General features: G+C 40.7%; 2 protein-coding genes across 7 annotated transcripts in view; one reads left to right on the forward strand and one right to left on the reverse strand.

The window, feature by feature from the left end:
- Positions 1 to 1,294: 1,294 nt before the first annotated feature.
- Positions 1,295 to 4,409, reverse strand: fgf20a (fibroblast growth factor 20a). The gene is made up of 3 exons (XM_031727397.2): positions 3,547 to 4,409; positions 2,631 to 2,734; positions 1,295 to 2,484 (listed from the first exon to the last, which is right to left on the reverse strand). Exons 1-3 carry the CDS (start codon positions 3,869 to 3,871, stop codon positions 2,239 to 2,241), a joined length of 675 nt encoding a protein of 224 aa, XP_031583257.1. The 5' UTR covers positions 3,872 to 4,409; the 3' UTR covers positions 1,295 to 2,238.
- Positions 4,410 to 7,817: 3,408 nt separating this feature from the next.
- micu3a (mitochondrial calcium uptake family, member 3a) overlaps positions 7,818 to 22,821 on the forward strand; it is a 43,609-nt gene continuing 28,605 nt past the window's right edge. For all 6 annotated transcript variants that reach the window (XM_031727437.2, XM_031727436.2, XM_031727440.2 and 3 more), the window contains exons 1-2: positions 7,818 to 8,122; positions 21,423 to 21,570. In XM_031727437.2, the coding sequence (XP_031583297.1) occupies positions 7,862 to 8,122; positions 21,423 to 21,570 (409 nt within the window). In that variant the 5' untranslated portion in view covers positions 7,818 to 7,861. The remainder of the gene's footprint in view (positions 8,123 to 21,422; positions 21,571 to 22,821) is intronic.

Raw genomic sequence — 22,821 nt, forward strand, 5'->3', positions numbered from 1 at the left:
AGCGAAGACGCTAATGATGATTAAAGTTGGCTGAAAGTCTAACAATGGACTGCAATCTCTCTTTCACTTTTGCCATTGTGACGTTTGACCAAATCACTTTCAGGTGTGTTAAGAATGAGGGATGACTCACACAGGATATGTGGATGAAAGAGCCATAGCATTAACCCTGTCAATCACGTGTCTAGTTGGAGATCACAGTAACTATGTCTTCATACAGATCATTTCTTATTGTTTTCCTTCTTTCCTATTGCCCCATCTCGCTGTCTTCCGTACTTCAAATTGTGATCCATTTAACTACAAAACAGATGTTAAATATTTTTTCCAATTCAGGCTTTTTTTTAAACAGATTTTGTGGACATTGTTAACTAAGAGAGGGCTGATAATCCAGCTATCAGGTTATCTGTGCCTGCTTGGCCACATGTATAACATGATGTATAATATATTGAAGGGGCAATTTAGCAATATTACTTGTCAAAAACAATGTACCAGTTTTTTAAATAACTATTTTAACTGTATAAATAAGTTAAATTAATATCAGTGTGTATAAATCAGTACTATGTGCACCTCTTGATGTGATTATTAAGAATGGAAAAATACCCAAATGATGTCATTTCAGTTGTCTTGGTTTTTTGGAGAGTAACAAATATTAAAGTTGAAATATGGGAATTTTTCTGTGTGTGTGATTGAATCACAGAATGTCTTAGGGTAGCTTTCAACTTTTACTTCCTCGTATCTTCTTTCTTCCTGTTTTCTGGATATTGCCTCCCAGTTGTCAAGGACTGACAAAAAAGGAGTCTTCCAGAAGAGCTGAGAGGGAGGAATCACACACGTGTGCTACACAGAAGTCTTATATAAACTGGTTTCACACATAAATGCTACACCACCACAGTTTAACATTGCAAAAGACTTAACGTGCCTCTATTTAGCATAATGTATACATTTCTTATGGATGTCTATTTTTAAGGTTAGTGACTGGTTGTTCCAGAGAAGCTCTCCGGATAAATGTTGTACTAGTCATAAAGAAGTCAACGTTTTTAATATCATTGCCAACATGCAGATTAAGTTTACCACATTGGCTCAAACAGACAAAGCACTGGAAAGATTGGAAAGACTGATATGATCGATACTGCAGTTTAAGAAATCATAGCGCCAATATGCAGAACACAAAGTCTCAAAAACTATGAAAAGACCTCCTTCAATGACCACAAAACAACAGTTTATACTATGATGATAAAATAAATAAGAAAAATCTCTTGCATATTCTGGATGTTTTTATTTTATTTTATCTCATAGCTGTAAAAATATAGTCTCAAAATAAATAAATATATGAAATAAATATACTGTATGTCCTTGGAAAGGAAAACTCATAAATAAGAATAAAGATTTCAAAATGTCTGTAAAGGTGTCTTTGTCAGTCCCATCCGTTGTTTGACAGCAGTCGGAATTCCTTCACTGGCTTCCATAAGAGCTCCATTACAAAACACACCATCCCACACACAGGACACTGTTATTCTTCTCTTCCTCCTCATGCATTTTGCAGAAAAATCAAAGTCTGGATTGATTTCAAAGGGTACTTCACCCATGCCATCACAACAGTCATTTCAGTACAGGTGATTATCCCAGCTCTAAGACCCGTTTTGCAGAACAAATGTGGCCGCTTTCCAGTGCATGAACTTTTCTTTTTTTAAATGTAAACCAGCCACACTGTATAGTGGATTTTGCATGTAAATTATTTGTTTACTTAGCAGCCACAGTAATGTTGGAATAAAAGGTCAACTCAAAACATCAAAATTGACAAGACACAGCAGTAAAAGGTTACTAGCAGCCAGTGGTTAATCTCAGCTATCAAGTTCACATGTTTGTCCTTTTGAACATGCAGTCTGGGCAAGCAGATAGTTGGATTTCATTAGTGAAACTTAATAAAATTTAAAGATCATCCATTTGGCCACCAGGGCTTTTGCATAGGCTGATAAGGTGAAAATATGTGGAGCCCCAGCAGTCTCTGTCATGGGGGTCTTCACAGGTTCCACAGAAGATCCCTGATGCTGTTCAGTCACACTCCCCAGCTAGTCGGGTTTTCTTTCCTTCCTCCATGCCAGCAGTGGGGAGTGTTGATTTGGTGCACTTTTACGATCCTATTTTGTCCACATAAACAAGATCATCCATCTCCCTTAAGGGGATGGCTTCGGGTGCACTTCTGCTTTTAACCTTGCTTTTCACCAGCTAATTCATTCTGCCTCAGCTCTGACCCAGTATGTCTCTGTACAGCTCTGGAACTCTTTCTGGATCTACAGGTCTTGGTAGGAAGTGAGTGAACCTCTGATGCCTCCTTGATCTTGTTCCATCACGGGACGTCCCATCTTTGTTCAAAGCAACAAAATAAAATGAACCTTTCTCTCCATGCCGATAGATATTAGAGGAGTAGGTGTTGTACCAGTTTTCTTCAAACTGCTCTCTGAAAACGCATTCTGCTGACAGCTTCTCCTGCAGAAAGAGAGGACAACAAAGAATGAGTTTTAGGGTGCAAAATGTGCCACCTACTGGCTGTGGACATCATTCTTTAAAAAAAATAGTGTAGACTGAAATCTGTGTTTGTGCCAATATGTGTCTGTTCAAAGGTGTATACTTACAGAGCCGTACAATTCTCCCTTGCTGTTCATGGCAAGGTAGAGGCCACTGTCCACCCCTTTGATGCTGACGAGTCCCACAGCTAAACTGATGAATTCCAGTATACCTGCAAACACACATTACATTACATTAATTAATCAATCATTAATTAATTAAGCAATCATTAGCATATCTGACAACATAGAAATATTAAATAGCAATTCATATTTGTTATAAGAGAGCACTAGTCTTGATGACAACGTTTCAGTTTACTAAATTGTGTCTCTTCTCCATACAAATTCGTAGAGTATGTCCATCAAATGCCTCTGACAAGTTAGGTTAGAGTGGTTTCTGGCATGAGGTTACAACCAAATCTCAAATGAAATGAATCAAGTACCACAGGCGCTACAACCTTGCAGCGATAAATAATCTACTTTTGATGTGCCGCAACCTGCAGCTGTTTATCTTGATAGCTGGAGATAAGTTTGTAAAAGCGTCCAATCTAATCTGAAAGAGGAAATGTGGTAGAAATGTGCAAACATAAAATATCTCAAATGTTGTTCCACCTGGAAATAGCGGCTGCATTCATGATTAGCGTTTGATCACAGCAGCCTGTATTGGCATGGGTATTTCAAGTCATGACGGCTGTGACTGTAGGAGTGATGCAGCTATTTTCCTGTATGAGTTATAACTCCTCTGTTATAACTCCTGGCCATTTCTATTTTATATATTATTTGGTATATAATTCAATAAGCTATTCGCTGCTGTATGGCACCATTATTACTATTCCCTCCCCTGTTTAGATTCTGTTTGTGTGTGAGTCTGCCAGCGTCTCCACCACAAAGATACCTGACAGTGTGTCAATCAGTCTGAAAATTCAAAATAGCTTTTCTATGCTCTTACTACTACTTGTGCTGCCAGAAATCACGGGGTCTGTACCGAATCTGCTGTGGTCTTTCCTGGTGCCCTGCACGGTGCCGTCAGGATGAATCTCCAGGTGGAACCCGGTCCTGCAGTACAGCTGCCTCCGCCTCAGAATCCCCTTCAGATGGCTGAGGTCCGCCAGGCTCCGGGACAGCCTCTCCGCAGACATTAGGTGCTCTTGCTGTTGTCCCTGTCCCCCCATTATCAATCCGGTCGCCGAATTGTAGTCCACCGCCCCGGCAGGGGTGAGAATAAACTGAGAGCCAACGGGAGCCGGAGCGGCACCAAAGCTGTCCAAGAATCCGTTGGCGAAGCTCCCAACCTCGGCCGCTGCCCCCATCACAGATAACACACCAGATCCTGTTTGCAGTGTAGGAGCTCCAAGTCGAGTTCCAAGTGATGAGTAGAGAGCCTCTATATGAGCAAGTGAGCGAATGTCAAGCCGAAAGGCGAAGAAAAAAAAAGTTGGCCGTGCGTGCAGAGAAAATCCCAGTGATCAGACTGGCATCTAATTGAGATTAAACTCCTGCGTTATCTTGATGTTGGATGCGTATGCATCCCCGGTTGCTGCAGCGTGTGTCCCCCGTCTCCTCTCTTCTGCTATTTATCCCTCTTTCCTCTCTTCTATTCTCTCCTCCTCACCTCGGGATACTCCCCCTTTGCTCCCGTGCGCACCAGGGTTTTCCTCTCTCTCTCGCTCTCTTTCTCACCCCCCTCTCTCGCGCGCTCTCTCTAGCTAAATTCACTTGAGCCTTTTATTTCTTCTCTCAAGTGATACCTCCCCCAGCAGCAGTGTGTAGCGCAGTGAAACCAGTGCAAACCACTCCACATTTATAGCGCACTGCCTCCTATTCACCCCAGGTTGCCTTTTATGCAAATACGGCCCGATCCCCTCTCTTTACGGCTGATTTTTGTTCTCGTTATTCTCCAGTCTCACCTTTGATGTTCAGTCCTAGCGCAGGGGCACGTGAGAGGAAAATTAATAACCACTAATAAGAATTAGCCTGACAGGCGTATTTTCCCTTACTTACCCGCAAGCTACACGGATGTTTCCCTGACTCACAAATGGACAAAATGTCATTTTGCTCGTGGACACTTCAGCAGCAGATTAAACAGATCAAACAGTACAGGTGTTTATAAGAGTTGCAGCGAAGCGCGCGACTCTGCAACAACTTGGGTGTGAAATAGTCGTGGAGAGAAAGAAGCAGCGTGTGCATGTCAAACAGGCATGAAAGTGATGTTGCCATTATCTTAAATGCTTTACATCTCAGTGCCCCCATTTCGAAATGGCTCAGGTGCAGAGAGAAAGAGGGGCGAGGAAAGCCCCCATTTGCGTAATTTTCGCACTCGACTGTTGATTTATTGCTCCTGTTTTATGTAACCCAGCCGCACATTTACAGCACCCGCACACAGAGACACACACAGCCGTACACATGCACCCACACACACCTGTGCAAACGACATCACTTGACTGTCAATCCTTTCATTGATCTTTCCACGATGCTTTGAACAACACTGAAGCTCATATATACCCTTAATTGTGGTCTTACGAGACGAATCAAAGAAACAGAGGCTTCAAAGCGCAGGGATCTTGTAAGGGGATCAGGCAATAACAACCAGAAGTCGGGAATATACCTGTTTGAACCACATGCTTAGAAAATACCCCGACACTTGACACTGAAGGACTTGGGGAGGGGGGGTAAAATAAGTGCTATTTTGAGAGAAAAAAACGGAGTTTGTTGTGGAAACAAATATTTTTAGTGATCATAACAATGAACACGCTCCAGTGGTTGTAAGTTTGGGAAACTTTATACTGAGTATATCAGATTAATGTAAAATATCAGTCTACTTTAATAAAGTGAAGTTGACCGTGATCCTGGCGGTTTGGTAATAAAAGCCTGTGGATTGCCAGATTCCAAAAACACGCTTTTTCGAAGCGCCGGCTAAACAGTCCTTTCTTAATTTTTATGTTGCGACGTTATTTATTTAGCTCTGAATTGCTCAACACTATTTAGCCTCTAATACAGACTGTGATTTTATTTAAACCAAGGGCACGAAGCATGGTCTTATGTTCCAGATCATGGCATTGATTGGGGCAGCAATACAGACACATGGTCGTGCACACAAACGCACGCGCTCACACTGCCTCCCCTTCCCCTGGGAGTCCCGTTGATAAATGAGTTGAAGGTGCAGAGGTGTTGCTGTGCCATACTCGGGTCATTTTGTACTCATGTCAGGTCCTGCAGCATGACAAAAAGTCATATACCCACACCAATAACACGGGTCTATTTGTCACGCTGCAGGACCTGACATACTTATTAAGTACAAAATGTTTCTTATAACGCCAGTTTTCTGCATTGCGTTTGCACACGTGTGTGTGACAGACAAGTTAGAGGGCATCTATGTGTGTGGCGCGTGTCCTTCTCCCTCTTTCCCTCGGTTCATTAGTATTTATGACCAGCACAAAAAGAACTTTTTTTTAAAGGGCGACAGGATCAATCGTAATCGCCTCAGGCCGATCTGGTCCAGTATTGGATATCGATCTGGCCTCAGTGAAGACGTCAACTACTACGCCACATCGTCCTGGGAACTGTTCACACAAGGCGCAAGTGATCAGTTCCCAGGACCACATGATTCGCTCCAGCGTAGGTTTTGTTTTACAATGCTGCAAGTGGGACATAGAGGGAAGCCAAGCATATAGGAACATAGCTGTCATGGAGGAGGAGGGTGACGATGATGAGGAGGAGGTCCCTAGGGTTATACCCCCACCTCTAACCCCTCACCCACCCACACACACAATACACACACAAAGAAATCACAACCTAATCGAATGCCTGGATAATGGAATAACTGAATAAGTAGCCTAGAGGTTATTAATGCAAGTGGTCTCCAAACTAGGGTCTAGCGAACCCAGGGCACGATTCAGAGGGCCCCATGAAAGTGCAGACTTTAATTTCATCATATTTTAATCTTCATAGGTCAGTCAGAAAATGCAGAATAAAAGAAAATCATATTTCTGCAATCTTTTGTGTATAGATAAAAAATAAGTGACCTGCATGCAGATATGGTACTTTGTATCTACCTGATCCCCTGTGAATACTTTTATTGTTGTGATCCAGCAAATTATTGAATTTTTTGTGTCAAAGTTATTAAAGTTGAATAAAAATTTGTAGACATTTTTACAGCTTTTCAAATTGCAGTTTCATTAAAAAAATGCAACCAGTAAACCAGGAAACTTAATTAGGATTAGTCACCATGATACATTAATGAAGTTTGGGTTGTGAAGAAAATAGAAATCAAAGCAATAATTGAAGCGTTTAATATCAATACTCAGTCTTTTAAATGGTTCATTTCTATCAAGAGGTTTTAGACATTGTTTGATCTGTTTTCAGCTTATGGGCCAAGTGATCCACTGAGCTTCATGTGTGAACAGGTGACAGGCCATCTATTAGACTTCTTCCCTTTATTGTTTCAGCATCAAAGTCATCAGAAAAGCCCCATCAGGTTAACATTAGCCCTACATGTGAGGACTTAAATGAAGAGTTCATCTTTGATATTTGTTTGATATCTACTCTTTTGGCTCCTTTGATCCATCAGTTACAACTGGAAATTCGACACTTCATTGACCCTTCGTGAATACTGACAAATATCAATATCAATGATACCATTACTCATTTAGACGCCCCAAAATACAATCTCTTTAATTTATTTCAAGATGTACCCATGCTCACCTGACAAGATACTTAAGATGATACCGTGGTATATGTTTTACTGAGTCGTTTTCTTATCCTTTCCACGTGTGTCACAGTTAGTCTGCCAGTACCTTATGAAGTAGTACAACTATCTTTGTACATTTTAAAATACTTCAGAGTAGTAGTTATATATTTCTATCTATTGCAGGCCTAACTTCTAAATGAGAAAACTTATATATGTTTTACTTTATTCAATGCCACTTCTCAGATGCACTAATCCGTTTACAAAATAAAGCTGTCTATATATATTTCACTATATTTCACATGCATTTTTAATTTAATATTCAGTATTTCTGATTTTGGTGTAGGCTGTTAATATGGCCTCTTTTATGCGAACTGGATAAGCTTGAGTTTAGCTTCATAATAGTTTATCGCTGTATGTTTATAATTGACCTTGGTTCAGATTAATTACTCAGCGAAGCATCAAATCCTCCGCGCTGTGCGGGACATTGTTCTCTGTCATGCCAAGAACAGAAGGGCCGTAAATCTCGCGATGAAATCAGGGAAACGCGATACTTTTGAGCTGCCCTCAAAGTTACAATCACAGCAGCCAAGCAGAAGCTACTACCACGGCAGCAATGGCTGCTTTCCGCAGAGTGGCAGCACTGGCCGGCAAGCTCAACCTCTGGTCGGCGGCACGAAACGAACTGGTCGGTGGGCAGACGGCCAATGGAAGAAAGACCTGGAGGTGTCTGGCAGCCGGGGTGTGCGTTGCAACGGGTGGCGCCGTACTTTACTTCTACAACGGTTTAATAAGCGGCGTAGGCAGGAAGAGGATGAGGAGGCACAGCATCAACGGTTTGCTCCCGTCCATCCCGACTGTTGAAGCCAAAGAGAAGGTAGGTGGCACAAACTGAGCTGCTGCAGATAACGACAAAACCGAAGCTGCCGTGACACACAACGAGGTGGTTGTTTGTTGGTCGAAAATGTGTAACTGCGGACACACGGGCCTCAGTGCTCAAGACTGTGGAAGGACATAGTCCCAGGAGAGAAGGCAAAGAGCGTTGGGTATTTCCACATTTCCTTCCGCTAAGATTAGACACACAGGCCCAGTCAGACAGGCCCACTTTTCTTTCTGTAGCCATGGTGAGCTTGTTTTTTTTTTTTTTTTTTTTTTAAATTTTTATAGATTTTTTTTCTGCGGTGGATAAAGTGTGTCACTCATTCCTAGGAAGCTCAGTGGAAACAGTTTGCTCACTGCTTGGCTGTTGGGCGATGTGCGCGCGCAGATGCAAGAAGGGCGCTCTCCGCTCGAGCTGGTGCTGAAATGACAGCAGGCTCGAGATGTCAATCAGACAGCTGTGTGCAGGGGCAGGTCAGGCAGACAGAAGTTCTCAGAGATTTCCATGAAAATAGTAAAGTCATACGCTAAGGTTTTGATACAATAAAAACATTTTAAAAAACCCCACCATGCTATAACCCAAAGTTCTAAAAGTTATCTCTGTAAATCATTGCACATTACAAAAAATATATATTATAGTATTGAGTATAATTGTTGATTCACTCAAATATAAAGCACTATAATAACTCATTTATGATATTATTAATAATAACCATGATCCATGTATATCAGTAAATTCAATCTGAAACAAAGGTGTAGGAAGTACAACTTGAAATGACTCATGTATACTTAAAGCATCAGTTATGCTAGGATGACCCACAATATAGATAAGGCAATATACAATTTGTTGTATATAAGCTGGCCAAGATATCAACATGTTATTAAAACATGTAGTTGTTTTAAATGGATTTCCTTGGCATGCTTAATTACAGTCCTTCCATCCACTCATCTATCCATTTTCTTTTGATTGAGCAGCTCAGGTTCGTGGGGGGGCTGGAGCCTATCCCAGCTGTCATATATTGAGAGGTGGGGTACATCCTGGACAGGTTGTTTTTGCAGGGTGAACACAGAGAGCCAGACAGCTATTTACAGCCAGATTCAGATGGTCAGTTTAGAATAACCAGTTAATCCTATGCATGACTTTAGACTTGCAAACTCCACAGAGAAAGGCCCCTAGGCTGGGTTTGAACCTAGGATTTTCTTGCTAGTGAGACAGTGTTAACAAACCTCTGCCCACTTCATTACAGTTGTAGCGACTTCCACAGTCGCTAAAGGCCGGGGATGGAGCTTGTCTCTTTGCCTGACGCGCTGTCAACTTATGCAATAATGCGAAAGGTGGAATTGTTTGCTTATTTATTAAAGTGCTTTGAGAGTTAACAGAGTAATGTGATCATCTCACAATTTGTACTCTTACAACGTCACAGGCTCTAATATAACAAAGCAAAACATGTTGTGCAGCGGTCAACAAAATTACGGCTACCAGCCCTCCTCTCTGTCAAAATCAAACCCCGTGAATGACAGACTGACAACGCCATTTATGTCGCCGCTAGCACCCACGTGACTCCCATAACAACCAAACAAATGAAAACCCAGTGATCATCAAAATTCTATATATTTAATTATGGCTCCTACACACCAGCCCCTAATTATTAGGACCCCTTCTAATAATTACCTAGATTTAACCAAGTAGGAGACATAAAACATGCAGAGAAAAGTCAATCATTTACTGTATTTCAATATTACCCACAGGAATCCTATAGCTAATCTTAAAGTCTACATTTAAAAGAAAATGAGAGACATTTTATGTCCAAATACAATCAAAGTCTGATAATTGGATCTAAAAGTCTTTAACTGTGATCTGCCTCCAGCAGTAGACACAGCTTGGTAATAGGTCGATCCAGGCAACTAGTCTGAGTCTTAATCCGAACTTGACGAACAAATCCTCTTCGGTCCGGAAAAGTCTTTATCACACGTCCCATTGGCCAAGAGTTACGAGGTGCTGAACTGTCCATGATGAGAACCAGATCTCCCACGATGAGGTTCCTCTTTACTCCAATCCATCGCTGACGTTCCTGTTGCTGTAGTAGGTATTCCTTCACCCATCTTTTCCAAAACAAGTCAGACATGTATTGGACTTGTTTCCATCTTCTGTGTGTGTACATATCAGTGGAATGGAATACTCCTGGTGGTAATATCGGGGAGGTCTTTAACAGAAGAAGATGATTAGGGGTCAAAGCTTCCAGGTCGTTAGGATCCATTGAGGCTTTGGTAATTGGGCGGCTGTTAATGATGGCTTCAACCTCACAAAGTACTGTATGAAGACCTTCTTCATCCAGGTTTTGTACTTTCATTATGGAATTAGGTACTTTGCGAACCAGTCTTATCAGTCGCTCCCAGGTTCCTCCGTGATGTGAACCTCCAGGTGGATTAAAGGTCCATTTAACTCCCTTTTGCAGAAAGACGTCATTGATTTTCACCTGGTTCCAATGTTCAATGGCAGTTCTAAGTTCACGTTCAGCACCTACAAAGTTGGTTCCGTTATCAGAACGCAGTTCTCCAACCTGACCTCTTCTTGCACTGAAACGTCTGAACGCATTAATGAAAGAGTCAGTATCCAGTGATGGAGCAACCTCAATGTGAACAGCACGGATAGCAAGGCAGGTAAATATAACACCATATCTCTTCACCACGCTCCTCCTACTTTTCACACTGAAGGGTCCAAAGTAATCCACTCCCACCCGCGTGAATGGAGGTTCATCTGGAATGATTCTTTCATTGGGCAAATCCGCCATCTGTTGATTCACTGGTGGAGCATTAAGACGTCGACAGATGACACATTTAGATAACACTTTTCTTATTGCTGTACTAGCTCCAATCAACCAGTACTTTTCTCTTAGCTTAGACAACATGTGGTTACGACCACCATGTCCAACTTCCTGATGTATGTGTCTAAGCAAGAGCTCGGAGATGTGTTGATCCTTTGCTAGTATTATGGGATGTTTCACCTCAACTGGCATCGATGATCTACTGAGTCTCCCACCCACTCTGAGAATTCCATCTTGCAGCTGTGGGCAGAGTCTTCGAAGAGGACTTGATTTTATAATGGGTTGTCCCTTCTCCAGACTCACAAGCTCCAAGGAAAATCTCATCCTCTGACAGAACTTGATGATGGCAACCTCAGCTTTGTCCAGATCTTCCACTGTAAGATTCTTAATCACAGATGTCCTCTTAAAGTTCCTCAGCTTTTCTTCCACAAATGATTTCTGTTGCTCTTTACTGACCTCTGACTGTGGTAAGCTTGAACACAATTCTCTCCTTTTCTTCACAAAGGACAGAAGCAAGTCCTTAAATTTCAGCAGCCATGCCACTGACTTCTTAAGATGTGTCCAGGTAGAAAAACGTTTAAACAAGCGAGTAACAGAATTTTCTCCAGCTTGCTCAACACTCACTGTGGCAACTGTTTTTACCTCAGGATCATCAGATGAAAGCAGACTGATATCATCTGGGTAGACAGGCCATTCACTCCTAGATTGTAGAAGATACTGAGGCCCAGACAACCATTTTGCATTCTTCATAAAAACATCGACTTTCACTCCTCTTGAGGCCATATCTGCTGGATTACTGGCTGTGTCCACATATCTCCATTGCGAGGAAGATGAAACTCTTAAGATTTGTGAAACTCTGTTGGACACAAAAACCTTGAATCTTGAAGTCTCACTCCTGATGTACTTAAGAACAGAAGCACTGTCTGTCCAAAACACAGAATCCAGAAGTTCCATCTGCAGCTCTTTCCTCCAGAGTACATCTAATCGACTGGCCATGGTTGCTGCAATGAGCTCCATTCTCGGGATGGTAAAGGATTTAAGAGGAGCAACACGAGCCTTTCCCATAACAAACGCACAGTGTTGTTCTGAACAGATGTTTTCAATCAGCAGATAGGTCACTGTTCCATATCCATCCTCACTGGCATCACAGAAATGGTGCAACTGAGCACTCGTGATTTCTCCAAATCCATCAGGTTTCAGACATCGACTCACTTCAAACTTGCTCAATAGCTGGAGCTGCTGGAGCCATGTTAACCATCTTTTGGAAAACAGTTCTGGTACATTATCGTCCCAGCCGATTCCTTCCTTGCATAGATCTCTTAGGATTTTCTTAGCAGTTAAGACCACAGGACTTAGCATTCCAAGAGGATCATAGATAGAACTGACAATTGAAAGGATTCCTCTTCTGGTGAGTGGTCTGTCCTTAAGCACAATCTTGAACTTAAAGGAGTCTGATTTTATGCACCACTCCACACCCAAAACTCGCTCAATCATTGAGGAATCCAATTCCATATTCAACTCTTTCATGCCTGTTGCTCTGTGACTTTCAGGAATGGCCTCCAGCACTCCAGGCTTGTTGGTAATCCACTTTTTGAGCAGAAATCCTCCTTTGGCACATAAAGAAACCAACTCTTGGTACATTAACACTGCTTCCTCATCAGTTCCAACGGACACAAGACAATCGTCCACATAAAAACAGTGCAACAACTTCTTCACAGCTTCCTCACTGTAGAGATGTCCAAAGTCATCCGCACACTTTCTGAGTGCAAAATTGGCGCAACTTGGTGATGAAGTTGCCCAAGAGATGTACATTCATCCTGTATTCAGATGTTGGTTGTTCCAGATCGCCTTTAGGCCACCAGAGAAATCTCAATAGATCTTTATCTTCAGCTGGAACCATGACTTGATGGAACATGGATTCAATATCTCCCATAATTACAACTGGCTCTTTCCTGAATCTTGTGATCACTCCTATTAAAGAGCTTGTAAGATCAGGTCCTTGTAAGAGTTGGGAGTTTAAAGATGTTCCATGATAGCTCACTCCACAGTCAAACACAACTCTGAGTTTCTTCTTGGTCGGATGGTAAACACCATGGTGTGGTATATACCACAGCTTGCCATCATTGCGATCGATCTCCTCTTCCGGGACCTTTTCAGCATAACCTTTAGCCAGGAGCTCATTCATGAAGACTTTGTACTCAGTATGAAACACTGTCTCTCTCTCAAATCTCTTTTTAGAAAGCGCAGACGTTGTTGAACAACTTTCTTATTGTTTGGCATACTGATACTGGTATTCCGAAAGGTAATGCTATCTGGATATGACCACCCACATATTTGGCAGAGTTAGTCACTATTTCCAGAAATCTCTGATCCTCTCTTGACAATCCAACCTGTTCATCAACTTTGCTCTCAGGAAAGTCAATTTTGAACTGTTGCTGCCAAAGCTCCTCCAGCGTGACAACAGAAATTCTGTTGACTGTAACTTGTGGATGCTTCTGATCGCCTGTAGCTTCACAGTTTCCTGAAAGTGGCCCATTGATGGTCCAGCCAAGCCTTGTCCCACGGCATACGGTCCTCCATCAACACTACACACCCACTTCCAGAGGTTCCAAGGCTTTGGGAATGTTTGTTCCGATCAGAAGTTCGATTCCTGCATTTATTTGAGGCAAGTTTATGTGTTTTAAATGTGCCATCCTTCAATATCTCCTGGTGTTGTAATATTTCCTTTATGTACAGGCATGGACTCCTGTGTGTACACTTTGGCAGCTCCAGAAATTCGTCCCCACAAAGAGCGGCAACCTCCAGTCCTGATAAAGTGTTGCTGCTCACAACTCTTTCTTGGCCCATGGTTCTCAGGAGGATGTTTCCTTTCCTTCCCTCAAGGTGTAGTCTGCGCATTAGACTCTCAGTGCAGAAAACTGCAGTGCTCCCTTGGTCCAAAAAAGCATATGTTGCAATAATGTTGCTTCCCTTCTTTGACTTTACTTGGACAGGTACAATGGGCAGTTTGCAGTCCTGGTCTCCAGCCCCTGTAAGACCACTCGACACCAATGTGTTCACATGCGGCTGCATGTTCCTGTCGATCTTTTCAGAGGGTGTACTTTCTTTGTGCAGGATGGTGGGATGTTTCCGCCACATTTGGAACAGGAAATCCTCTTACGGCAATCTTTACTGATGTGTCCTATACACAAGCAGCCAAAACAGATGCCATTTTCCTTTAAGAAGGTTATCTTCTTCTCATGAGCCATTTTTCCCAACTGTGCACATACGTCCAACATGTGTCTTCCTCCACAACAAATACAGACGTTCCTTCCAACCTGATTATTCTTCATTTCCGTTTCCACAAGCTTAGGTGTACTCTCCACAACTTGCATGGTGGTGGCAAAGCTTGTTCCTCTATTTCAGGTCTGCCTTGATACTTGGGTTTACTCATTCCTTTACTTGGTAAAGAAAGCGGAGAATCTTGAATATTACCGAATACAGGATCAGTTAATATTCTTATTTGCTTCTCCAAAAATCTGCAATATCCATAAATTTGGCTCTTCTTTTATGCCTTTCTTGCAGGTCACAAACATGACTTCTCCATCTGTCCCTAAATTTATACGGCAATTTTTAATAACGTTCACCATATTAGAAGGCATGTCCAAATCACTCAGATGCTGCACCTCCTCCATTGCATTACAGCATCCCCTGAGGAACAAACTGTAGTTCTGAAGAGCTTTTACTTCCTCTGTTTTTTTAATCGACGACCATGAAAGTGCCTTGTCCAGATATGCAGCTGCGACCTTCTGTTCATCACCGTAGTGCTCCTTCAACAGTGATTTTGCCTTCCAATAACCACGATCTGAGTTCATTTGTTGACAGCTTCTCACCAGTTCCTTTGCATGGCCTCTTGTGTACTGTTCCAAAAATATAAGCGATCACTGTTATTTTTGTATTGCACTCAACTGCATTCTCAAATGCTTTAATGAATGAATAATATTGAAGTGGATCTCCATCAAAATGAAGTATTTCTCTCTTTGGTAAGGAAAAGAGGCTTTGCTGTTGGATTAAAAGTGTTGTTATTTCATTTTGTTTAGTCATTATTCCAATAACATCATTTTGGGGTTCCAGTTCCACCATACCATTTGTATGACAGTCATTTTGTCCATTTGCCTCAGATGGATTTGAAGGAATAACTGAATATTGTCGAGGATGATTATTTTGAGAAGACTCAGTCAACACTGCTTGTTGCATGACACATTCCTGGGTTTTTTCTTTTCTCCTGTTTTGAGTTTCAGCATTAGTCAATGAATTTTGTTTTGCAGAGATGTGAGGTATAAATTCCAATGCATCAACATTAAGGGTTTGTTTAGATCTTTCATTGGAAATGTATGAATTCATTCCATCTGAAACTTTTGAAGATCCTTTTTACTTGTTAAACTTTGAGCTTTAAGGACATTTATTGTTGCCATTTTTCAGCAATTTCAGTGTTCAACTTTAGCCTTTCCTTTCTTTTTACGAAGACGTTCCTCCTCTTCTTCCAATACATGTTTTTCCTCCAATAATTTCTGCTAACCATTAAAGCTGCCAACTCTGCCTCAGCTTTCATACGAACAGATGAAGTTGAAGATCTTGATGAAGAAGTTTTGTGGCTTTCAACATTTGAAACACTGTCACTTGGCTTGATATCATCCTCCACTTCAGTCTCAGTATTTGATGCAACTTTGTTTTCCAGTAAATTGATTTGCTTTGGACAAACAGCAGGGTTTTGTTCTCTTTGATTTATCCAGTTTTGAATTTCATTTAAAAACACATTGGTGTATTTCATGATACTTGAAAACCATTCCTCTTGTTTTATTACTTCTTCCTCTGGCACCAAAGGCAACACCTCAACATGGGAACTTGAAGCCTTTTCACACAATGCTTTTAAATCCACCACATACTGCTTAATTTGAGAAAGATTTTCATTGTGTTGCATAAGCTCTTTCATTTTTTGTATTAGTCCTTTCATTTTATTGACATATTTTTTGCATTCATTTTGTAAATTTTCAATTTTATTCAACAATGCTTTCCCAGTCATTTTACTTTCTCTCTTTCCCCCCAAATCATTAGAGGAACAATCATCACCACCTGGCTGACTCATGATTTTCCGTTTGTTTGTTCGATTTTTTTTTTTTATTTTAATCTTCAGTGATCATCCATAAAACATATATCCACTGGAAGCCACAATAAACTTTGACCATAAAATCCTTTCAACGTAACGGCGCTTTAATTGTCCATTGAACGTCATCCAAGCAGCATAATTAATAAGACGCAGCGCAGACATCAATCCAAGAGCGAAGCAAAAGCGTTGCACATTTAACCAACATTCATTCCATTCAGTGTCTCCTCTTGAAACATCTCAGCGCTAATGCAATGTGGCTTCCCTTTCCACAACCAGACATGCAGGTATTCTTACCTGCGCTCCTCAGAATTGCGTCAGGTTTGTCGGCGCTGCTGGCTCACTCATTCAGATGCGCTGCACTTACTTGGCGTCTTTCAGGTTCCTTGATCTGATTTCTTTGATCCTGCTTGCGGCTTGCTTCTCCAGAATGCCGTTTTTTGTTGACTAAAGATGTAGCGACTTCCACAGTCGCTAAAGGCCGGGGATGGAGCTTGTCTCTTTGCCTGACGCGCTGTCAACTTATGCAATAATGCGAAAGGTGGAATTGTTTGCTTATTTATTAAAGTGCTTTGAGAGTTAACAGAGTAATGTGATCATCTCACAATTTGTACTCTTACAACGTCACAGGCTCTAATATAACAAAGCAAAACATGTTGTGCAGCGGTCAACAAAAATTACGGCTACCCAGCCCTCCTCTCTGTCAAAATCAAACCCCCGTGAATGACAGACTGACAACGCCCATTTATGTCGCCGCTAGCACCCACGTGACTCCCATAACAACCAAACAAATGAAAACCCAGTGATCATCAAAATTCTATATATTTAATTATGGCTCCTACAACAGTACTGCATTAAATCTAATCTAAATCTATAAACCATAATGTATATGCACCTTCCCAGAAATGTAACTACACTTTGCAGCAATGCAGACTTCAGCGAATATGTTAGTGTGTCTATGTATCTATTTGGAAACAATATGCAGCATAACCACAGTATAATGAAAGAAATATGTTATGTTGTGTTTTTCATTAACTTTCTCATTATGCTAATAAAATAGCTAATATTCTGCTAGTGTTTCAGCTAACGGTGTTTGTTTCTCCTTTTTCTCAAATTTTATAATGTGAGGGTAGAACAGCACAGATACACTGTTGCACAACCATACATGCATACAAACAGGTCATCCACTACAGTGTGGATTGAATGCAATGCTACAAATGACACTTTGTGGTGGTGATTTGAATAAGAGTAATTTTTTGTGAATTTTTTCTAAGCAGGATTTTGTTTATTTAAACATAAAATACATTTTTTTTTCCAAATGGGCTGAAATAATATCCTTGGATGTCTGTTAAGTAAGACAACAGAGACTCCTTGCCTTAAGATATGTGGAACAGTTTTGTTTAAAGGCGATTTGTTAGCCAGGCAAAATCCTCTACATTGGTTTAGCAATTGTTGCATACTTAATGATCAAGACTTTTAGCCATGCTTCAGAAGTCAAAAAGCAATACTGAGGATGAAAAATATTTCTTAAGGCTTTCTGAAGGTCTTTAAAAGTTTTTCTTTGGACATTGGCTACTTTTTCACTCATTTTCAGTCCAGGCCTTCTACTTGATCATTTTCAGAATGAGGTTATAATTATTTCAAGCATAAAAAGAGGACCTAAATAAAGGGGTCCACACATAGCAGGCAAATTAGCATAGAAGCTATTTTAAATTGTATCTTTAGTCTTATTATTACTAGGAAACTGCCGTAAAAAAAACACATAGTTTGTTGCAATTCCTTTCATTGAAAGTATTAAAAAGCACCAACGATAACAAAGTACGACATGCATAAAGTTATACTTTTGCACCAAAAGGTGATTCTCAAAGACCTGTTAGCAGAAAACTAGGCATATCTCACTATTTATGCAGTGCATCCTTGGCAGGCCTAACATGGCAGGCCTAAAAAAAACTATCAACAAAAGTTGAACAATATCTGATATTTATTAAAAAATCATACATTTAAAAATTTCCAAAGACCCGACACAAGACCTGAGAGATGCATCTAGTATCTCGATAATCTGTCTACTGCTTGCCAAAGCCTCATTAGAAATGGTCTTAATGGAAGGGTGGCTGTCAAGAAGCCATTCTTAAGGAAGAGAAACAAGGAGAAAATGGTGAGGTATCAAAATCATCTGGAAAGCATTTGAATGGCAATAGCTTCATTTATTCATCATGACAATGATCACAAATGCACTGCGTATCCAGTGAAGCATATCTTGATAGAAAAACACACAGTAAAACACCATCAGTCATGGATTGGCCTCCCCAGAGTCCAGACCTCAGTATTATTGATGCAGTGGAGCCACCAACATCCAAAGAAGAGCTTTCAAATGTTCCTCAGAAAGCTTGCCTAAGAGAGTTCAGACAGTGTTGAAGAAGAAAAGGTGGTTACACCAAGTATTGCCTTTCCAGCTTATGAGAATGTACAAACTCTATTTTTGCCTTATATCCCACGCTTCCATGTTAGCATGTTTCAATAAATCATTGCAACTATTTAATTTTCCTACAAATTGGTTCTTTGCTAAGTTGTCTGTTGTGTGCAAACACAATACTGGTTCATCCCTTGAGTTAGGTGCTCTTCTAATGCAACAACAACAAAAAAAACATTCCTTCGAAAATGGTCAGGTAGAAGGCCTGGACTGAAAATTAATTTAAAAGCAGAGTGAAAAAGCAAAGAAAAGCATTGAAAGACCTTCAGAAAATCTGGAGAAGTACTGCTCACAACCATTTTAAAAAAATAAAGGAAAGCCTGGCTCCTTGGAAGCAAAATATAAAGAAATGGGGGGTGGCTTAAGACTTTTGCACATAATTGGCTATAGATACAAACTGCATTTAGTAGCTCACTGAAGTGGACAGTAGCTCAGTGGCACCATTTGCATATCTATCCAGATTGCAGATGTAAAATTATGTCTTCTCAGCCAGCAATGTTGCTTTTTTAGTGTTTTGGGAGTTGGGGGTGTGGTGGGGAGGGGGGGGCATTTTAGAAGATGCAGACATAAATTTTACTTTACTGGGGAAGGAAATGGAATCTGAATAATTGGCCTCAAAACGTTGGATGACTCATCTGTAGTGACGGAACAACGCTGCAGCTATTCTGGTAAAAGAAAGCTGCAGAGGCAGAGAAAAATATGGGGCAGTTGAGACTTTTGCTGAATGGGTATGGGAGATGTTCACAAGATCATTTGGCTCTGAAAGGGTTCAGAAGTGTAAGGGTGAGTTCACTGGAGGCATAGAGGGTTTATCAAAGAATGTTTGAGATAGTATTTTTTAACATATAAAGAAGTATACCTGCAGACAAAGTTAATATGTGTAAAACTGGTGGATTACCCTTTTACAAAACCAATGTCTATTTAAAATAACCAATTAATACAAAAAATGACTTCTAGCAAAAGTTTAAATGCTAAGCCTGAGTTTTCTAGGTCGTAAGAAAGAAATTAAAACCATCCTATCAAAAATATAAACTACAGAAGGAAGCTGCACACCTATGACCATTGTATCTGACAAAAGAAGCTCCTACCAGTGTAGTGTGTTACAGTGTGAATTATTCCTGCCTGGCTGTAAGTGCCTTGAAAGTGTCTCAGATGGAGAAAAACAAACAAATATAGACCCCAAAATTACAAGCAAGTACATAACCATCCAAGAGTACACAAAGCCTGTCGAGATACAGTGTATCTTTTACAAAAGTAAAAGACAAGAAGTAACCTGAAATTTAAGAACAAACCAGAAAGAGGCACAGGTCAGACTGTTCACTTGAAATCACAGCTGCTACAAATTACAAGCTTTGACTTGTGAAACAGTTGCCATAGTCAGGCGTGTTGTGGTTGTAGCTGGAGACTGGGATGGACCAATCACAGATGGCAATTGGAGGACAAAGAACAGGTTCAGGCACCAAAGCAGAGCAGCACACACTAATAGTTAACCACACATGGGAGGGAGCCCAGCAACCTGGAGTGGTAATACACCTCATATATAAAAGGGTTTATGTTTGCTTGTACCCTAAATGGTACTGTAACTGACAGAATGGTGCAGAACAGTGACTTTAAAATAATAATGGTAGTGGCGCTTTTCCACATCTGTAAACCGTCCTATGCTTTCCTTTGTATTGTTGCTTCACTGACTCTGAGAGAACAAAAATAGTTGTTGACCTGCAAAAGCCACTTTTTTGTTCAAAAAAATGTTCCTGGATCAATAAGTAAACTAATGAAAAATCACACCTATAAGCAGAATTGATACTGGGTTTTTTGGATAAAATATTATCATTATTCATCCAAAAGTTTAGCAGATGGTGACAGTTTTAAGTGAAAAACTGAGCAGGAGGGTCACAGAGCTGCAGCTGTGAAGGGAGCACACAACGTTGCCCGAGGGGAAAACACCTGGAGCATCTGCTGAGCAGTTGTGAAAAGGCAACAGAAAGTTTTAGTTGTAGTCAAGACACAAAGCAGTGAGCCACACTGAATCTACTTTCTAATCTCTGCAATTTAATTGGTTTTTCTTACATTTCTTTTTCATGTTGTGCAGCATGGCATGTGAACCTAGCTGCCTTTGCAAAACTTTCTAAACTTCATTCATTAGTGAGAGTTAAAGCCATGGGTGCCTATGCTCTTACTCTTGAGTGCGGTGCATTCCCATGAAGCCAAGCACTGATCTCCAATTCACGCTTTCAAAAACCCCCTTGGTGCAGGCATCATCAAAGCTTTATGAATGAATCTGTATGCTCATTAGCATGTTAGCTGAGCTGAACCGAAACCACTGTGTGCTGGGGCCTGCAGCTAAACAGGTTTAAATTTGGAAGCCTCTCTGTTAATTATACAGCTTCATGCGGTACAGTCGGTTGGTGTAGAAGCTCTCCTACTCTGCAGCTAATCAAGTTGAAGCACTGGCTCCTTGCAGAGAGAGAGTGAGAGACAGATGCTAATCAAGTAGAAAGTGGTGACAAAGTATTTTTGTGCACGTGTGCCCATTTTCCCGTTACTGCACTGTACCAGCGGTGCTCAATCTATTTACAACCACAGGGAGCTAAATGGAGAGAGTTGATGCCAAGAATAGATGAGTCTCCTCATTATAGAAATTGAAATGCGGTGAAGAGGTGCACACAGCTTTGTGTGCACAGAAATCTGTCACAGGTCACATTCAAATTATGTCCACTGTGACACAAGTGGAACATTGATTGCTTATCCCTCATTATTAATCACTTAATATGAGAATTAGGATAATTATTTAACAGTATAAGTGAAATGCATATACTTTGTTTTGTTGTTTTTATTTTTTTATTATGGGTTTTCTCTGCAGGCACGTCCATTTGACTTTGAGGATGGAGATGTGTACATGTCTTCCCATGAACATCGTTTCCGCTTGTTCAGCTCAGTGGAGTATGAAGGACAGCTGTACATGACCCCACAAAACTTCATCGAGTCGGTTACCATGAGTGAACCGAGAAGTACGTATAAAAAATAGCTTGTTTTCAGTTGTTCTCAAAATTGTGTCTCCTTAAGACAAAAATATTTGGGGCTTATTTTATCTGCTTAGTCTGCATACATGACATGTACCCAGAGTACTTGACTGCTTCATTTAGATCAATCATTTAACACAAATTTATATTCTGCTTTTGATGGGACATGTATATATCTCAGCACTGCAAAAGAACAATATCATCAGCTGTATCTTCACAGAGTCTTTCATCCTATTATTGAATATTATTAACTCCATGGTCTTGGACTGTAGCTGGTAGACCTGTTTCTGCTCTGCAGTCTCAGTGAACTCTCCATAGTGGCACATGAACCATTTGTCCACCTGGTGCAGGTTAGGGTGGCTTACAGATCTCTGGTGCAAAACAAGGTCTACTCATGCAGTCCAAAATGGTGGAGTTGGAATCTGTCCAACCACGGCCGAGACTGAGCAAACAAGCTGGCCAGTGAGTCTTCCCGTAGGGAAAACACAGGAAGGGGGCAGGGCTAGCTGGTTGTCCACAAATAAATTAATGCTGTCAGAGTGCTAAAAATAAAAATGGAAATATGCAGAAAAAATGCTAAAATCAGTCACCACTGTAAACTTCTATGCTTCTTTTGCCATTCAAAACTTTTATTTATATAAATACAGCTCGAAGTCCTTTGCAACTCAGCTGCAAGGATAATTAAATGTTTTAAAGAAAATCTACAACAGACAGACTTAAAGAGTTGTCAGTTAAAGGTTAGATTGAACAGCTAAGTTTGAATTTTCACTGAAAGTTATCCACCAATCAGTAGGTCTGTTATTTAAAAGCAGTGTTCCACCTTTTTGTAATAGCTAACACTGACATCTAAAGAGACTTTCTGACATATTTTGAAACATTTTAATTTAGTTATGCACGTGATTAATTGACTTAAATGTTGCTGCTCTTGCTAATCGGTGCTAGAAGTACAAGTTGATTAAATTAATCATTCATTTTTAATGAATGAACATGCCAGCTGGGTCTAAAGTCTTATGCAGCTACTCTACACAAGCCTAGATGGCAGCGCCTCTCTCTCTTAAATGAGAAGTTGTAAATATGAAAAGTAAGACAAATGACTGCCTTACAAATCGTTTCAGGTCTTCAAATGGCTCTTAAGTACACATAGTGTTCGATAAGGTAAAATAGCAGCCTCAGAGGTTCTTGGGATTCATGGAGAAACATAAAATGATAGGAAGTCTATAGTGTAGGACGGGGCAAAGC

The sequence above is a fragment of the Oreochromis aureus genome, linkage group 6 (genome assembly GCF_013358895.1).
Source record: "Oreochromis aureus strain Israel breed Guangdong linkage group 6, ZZ_aureus, whole genome shotgun sequence".
In the NCBI taxonomy this organism is placed as follows: Eukaryota; Metazoa; Chordata; class Actinopteri; order Cichliformes; family Cichlidae; genus Oreochromis; species Oreochromis aureus.

Bases quoted from the DNA above. Each gene is read 5' to 3' on its own strand.
- fgf20a (XM_031727397.2), bottom strand. From the start codon at position 3,871: ATGGGGGCAGCGGCCGAGGTTGGGAGCTTCGCCAACGGATTCTTGGAC. The intron at 2,735-3,546 runs GTACAGACCCCG...GTGTGTTTGCAG, and splicing joins GAAAGACCACAGCAGATTCG to GTATACTGGAATTCATCAGT. The intron at 2,485-2,630 runs GTAAGTATACAC...CTCTTTCTGCAG, and splicing joins AGGGAGAATTGTACGGCTCT to GAGAAGCTGTCAGCAGAATG.